This window comes from Chaetura pelagica, unplaced genomic scaffold (genome assembly GCF_000747805.2).
Source record: "Chaetura pelagica isolate M959 unplaced genomic scaffold, ChaPel_1.0 scaffold358, whole genome shotgun sequence".
Lineage (NCBI taxonomy): Eukaryota > Metazoa > Chordata > Aves > Apodiformes > Apodidae > Chaetura > Chaetura pelagica.
In genome coordinates, this window is record NW_009954233.1 from 713353 (window position 1) to 717741 (window position 4389).

Genomic DNA, 4389 nt, shown 5'->3' on the forward strand with positions numbered 1-4389 from the left:
CACAGCACACCTACCACACCTCACCTTCCCAACACATGGAGGTTGCACGTATTGATGAAACCCTGCATTTGGGAACAAAACATGAAAACATTCTTACATCGTTAGTTTTTTCTGATTTAAGGAATTTTTACCCATCTCACTTCCCAAATTTCCTTCAAAAACCTATTTGACATGTGATTATTCGCACTATTATTTTGTTCAAGCCTACACAATACCATTTGTCAGCTACCTTGGGACTTCTATAAGCCAGTGGTGACTAACTCAGGAACTTCTGTCATGCTGTCCCCATTTTTGTCCTTTCAATTCCCTGTCCTTCCAGTAACCTCCCTCTGCCCCTCAACCAGCAAACTAACATCCTCCTTGGGTGAAGGGCCCACAGCCATTGCCCTACCCATGTAGAAAAGCAGAGGAAAACTGAAAAAAGTCTTGTGCCTTGACATTGTCCCAGAGCCCCCTAGCCCCTCTCCCATCTATCATTGTTGGGATCATCATCCCAACCAAGGATGTTTTGTTTAACTGCCACATAGACCCCACCAGCCTGCAACAAACAAGAAACCTCTTGCACATGTAACTTTTGGATGCTAAAATGTTAATTCCTTTTGCACCAGATAAGCAGCCATGAAAGCTGCAGAGCAAGAAACTGCATCACTGGTCTGGTTTAAAACCTGGCATTCCCTAAGACTTAAAACCTTAATTATAAGCAGCTGAAAAAAGTAAGTTGCATTTTACTTATTTCAGAAATTTGTGCAGTTTCAATCATTCTTAGTAAATCTTCAAGACCAAAGAAACTAACTGAACAGGGGTGGGAAGCCTGTCTGCTCACTGTGAGCAAGCCTAAGCGCTCCTCCCCTTGTACCAATCCACGTACACCTTCTGCCACACATTCCATCTCAGTTCAAGTTTCATCTACACTATCACCTTCACTAGTTGAACTTCTTATTTTCTCAAAGAAATGCCAAGAATCCTAGCATGATACACACATATACTTAGCGCTGTTTCTTGGCACAATCACCTGATATTGTAACAATAAAGTAAAAACTATTCTATCTGCAAAAATACAGAAAAAACACACCCAATTCCCAGAAGAGGAACTACCAAGATAGACACAAAGTTAGTTACTAGTGGGCAAGTTCACTCCCCTCCTAATGAGAGTCTTGATTATGATTTATCTCAGCTGGCCAGCATTACAGCAAGACAACACACTGTTCTTCCCACAAAATATTTTAATAAATTAAATTTAATCACCATAATTATTTACTTTATTCTTACATCTAGTGTTTGGCTACTTCAACTTTTGTTGCTTGGACTTCTCTTGACACCGAGAATAAACCAAGTATGCAACGGTATTTTCCGTCTATTTTCTAGGAAGATAGTAGTATTTATTATTTCTCTGATCAGCAGTAGTTATAATGGATTTACAATTTCTTCTAGAATTGTAAGACAAGGGTACAAATTCAGCATATTATGGGAACTTGTATTGCCTATTGTGTAACTGAAGTGTGGGCTTAGTTCCAAAGAAAAATCTCCCTAGGAAGAAGAAGGAAAATAACAACAAACCTCTAAGAGATTGAAAAATGTTTGATAAGGTATTAAGAGAGTAAAAGCTGGACATCCTTCAGCAGCAACCTTTTTCTTTGCCTGACTACCTTAAACAGCCAGAACTAAAACATTTTAACACTCTCTACAAATACATATACTTGAAGATTTAATGTATATCTGTACACAAACACGTCTAACAGTGATGGTTAATATATGTTGATTTAGTTTGCCATGATGAAACTAGTTCATAGTCATCTGCAAAAACAATAAAGTGTTCTGGTTTTATGTTAAAATTGGACTGGTTTTCAAAATGCTGCAAGTCTGTTCCAAGATCAGCTGGGTTTTTTTTCTGTACCGTGTTCTGAACAAGACCATGCCTAGAACAACATTCAGGAAAAAACAACAACCCATGCTTTCTGAGATGGTTCAAAACCAGTTTTGAGCTCTGCCTCTACTTCAAGAAACTACACAACTGGAGTAAAATAATGTATTAATGCTTTGTTATATTTATTGGATGTGTATTTGCCTGTTTATCAGCATATTCAAACTTGAGATATGTTTAACAATTCAAGAAAATATCTAAAAGCCAGCAGACGTCGTATTTCTTCAGAGACACTTCTTTAAACTTTACAGACACATGGATGGTAGAACATTCAGAATTTAAAATGTTACCTAACAGTATATGGAAGAAATGCATATTGTGCACTCCTGAAGATGGAAATGCTGACTCTTGAAGATGGAAAAAAAAATTTAAAAAATAACCCTAGAAGCACGAACAAACTGCCAGGAGCACCACCCCACCTTAATATAGTTCATCTGTTTCTTGAAAAGAACTCTTGGTTTAAATAAAATTCTATTTGGAAACAGCTGCTGCTGCTAGCACTTCTCAACAAAAATCCCACGTATCTGTATACACATTTTTAACTGCATCCAAAACATAGCTGTCTTGCTAATGTATATATATATACATATATATATATACTACAACCTATAAAGTTACTGAAAAAAAACTTCGTTTAAATGCTAGTGACTAAAAAGCAGAAACCATGCCTGGGTTTAGATGCAAACACTAAAAGGGAAACAAATCAGGTGGGAATGCACTGCTATTTAACATTCCAGAGAAGCGTCTAGTTTTCCTTATTCCAAGATTATTCCCTGTCCTTCACAATTCCAGAAACTACCTTCCCAAAAGTAAGAAAACAGTTGCACTGACATCACTTTTTATATAAAATAGCCAATTTATTTTTATGAAGCATATTCAATCAAGAGCCTACTTTCTGCTACGTGTTAACCATCTATTCATACCACATTTTTAACATCTCTGGATTCACTCAACAACCATTAAAGCTCTGAGCATTTCTCCAGGTGTGACACATAAAGTTCAGAGAGTTGATCAGGGAAAGATGAAGCAGCAGCACACACATGCACACCTGCTGCATAAAATAGATTTCAGTTCACCTTCCAATACTCTCAACTTCCTGAACAATCCGTTTTAAGGACAACAAAGGTCACCTTGAAAACAACCATGATTTCCTGATTCAACTGTCATTTGCCTTCTCTACATCAATGCACAAAGCAAAGACAATGCTTACAGTGTAGGCTACTTAGGACTGGATTAACTGAGAAAATGTTCAGGTTAAAAACAACTCCAGTATAAATGAAAAGGCTGACAAGCAAGAACTTAGGTAAAACCCTCCCCTCCACACCCAGGCAAGGCCTCAGAGGTGCCACACAGCAGGAGCAACACGAGAGGCTCAATCCAGCCACCACATTCCATAAAACACACGGGTAACACTGTCGCCCACAGCACCCTCGTAGATAAACTGAGGAAGTGTGGTCTTGATGATCAGGTAGTGAGGTGGCTCATGAACCGGTTGAAAGGAAAAAGTCACGAGAGTTGTGGTCAATGGGACAGAATCTAGCTGGAGGTCTGTGACTAGTGAAGTCCTTCAGGGGTCAGTACTCTGACCGGTACTGTTCAATATTTTCATTGACGACCTGGATGAGGGAACAGAGCGTGTCCTCAGCAAGTTTGCTGATGACACTGAACTGGGAGGAGTGGCTGACACACCAGAAGTCTGTGCTGCCATTCAGTGAGACCTGGACAGGCTGGAGAGTTGGGCGGAGAGAAACTTAAGGTCCACCTCATCCATGTTTACAAATATGTTAAGGGTGAGTGTCAGGAGGACAGAGCCAGTCATTGTTCAGTGATGTCCAGTGACAGGACAAGGGGCAGTGGGTGCAAACTGGAGCACAGGAGGTTCCCTGTGAATATCAGGAAGAACTTCTTTGCTGTGAGAGTGACAGAGCCCTGGGCCAGGCTGCCCAGAGAGGCTGTGGAGTCTCCTTCTCTGGAGACATTCCAACCCCCCTGGACACGTTCCTGTGTGATGTGCTCTGGGTGACCCTGCCTGGCAGGGGGGTTGGACTGGGTGATCTTTTGAGGTCCCTTCCAACCCCTAAGATGTTGTGATTCTGTACCAGTGTGAGGAGACAGGTCCTCGCTGTGTGACAGCGTGTCCTGCCATCCCTAGGGATCCAGGCTTGGCAGCAAACACTGGCAGACACGGGCAGGCACCTGAGACACAGAGTGACCACGCTGGCCTTAGTATTGATAGTGCCATTATTTTGATTTATTTTTATTTTAACATTCGTACTTATTTATTTTCCTACGGACAAAGCAACACCACACCGCACCACAGCACCGCACCACAGCACCGCACCACAGCACCGCACCACAGCACCGCACCACACCACAGCACCACACCACAGCACCACACCACAGCATCACACCACAGCATCACACCACAGCATCACACCACAGCACAACACCACAGCACAACACCACAC

General features: G+C 41.4%; 1 protein-coding gene across 1 annotated transcript in view; it reads right to left on the minus strand.

Annotated features, from left to right (window-relative positions):
* Positions 1-4389, minus strand: part of MTHFD2L (methylenetetrahydrofolate dehydrogenase (NADP+ dependent) 2-like) — a 50000-nt gene that overhangs the window by 25988 nt on the left and 19623 nt on the right. Inside the window, exon 7 of the mRNA XM_010003635.1 lies at positions 987-1047. Coding sequence (XP_010001937.1) covers positions 987-1047 — 61 coding nt within the window. The remainder of the gene's footprint in view (positions 1-986; positions 1048-4389) is intronic.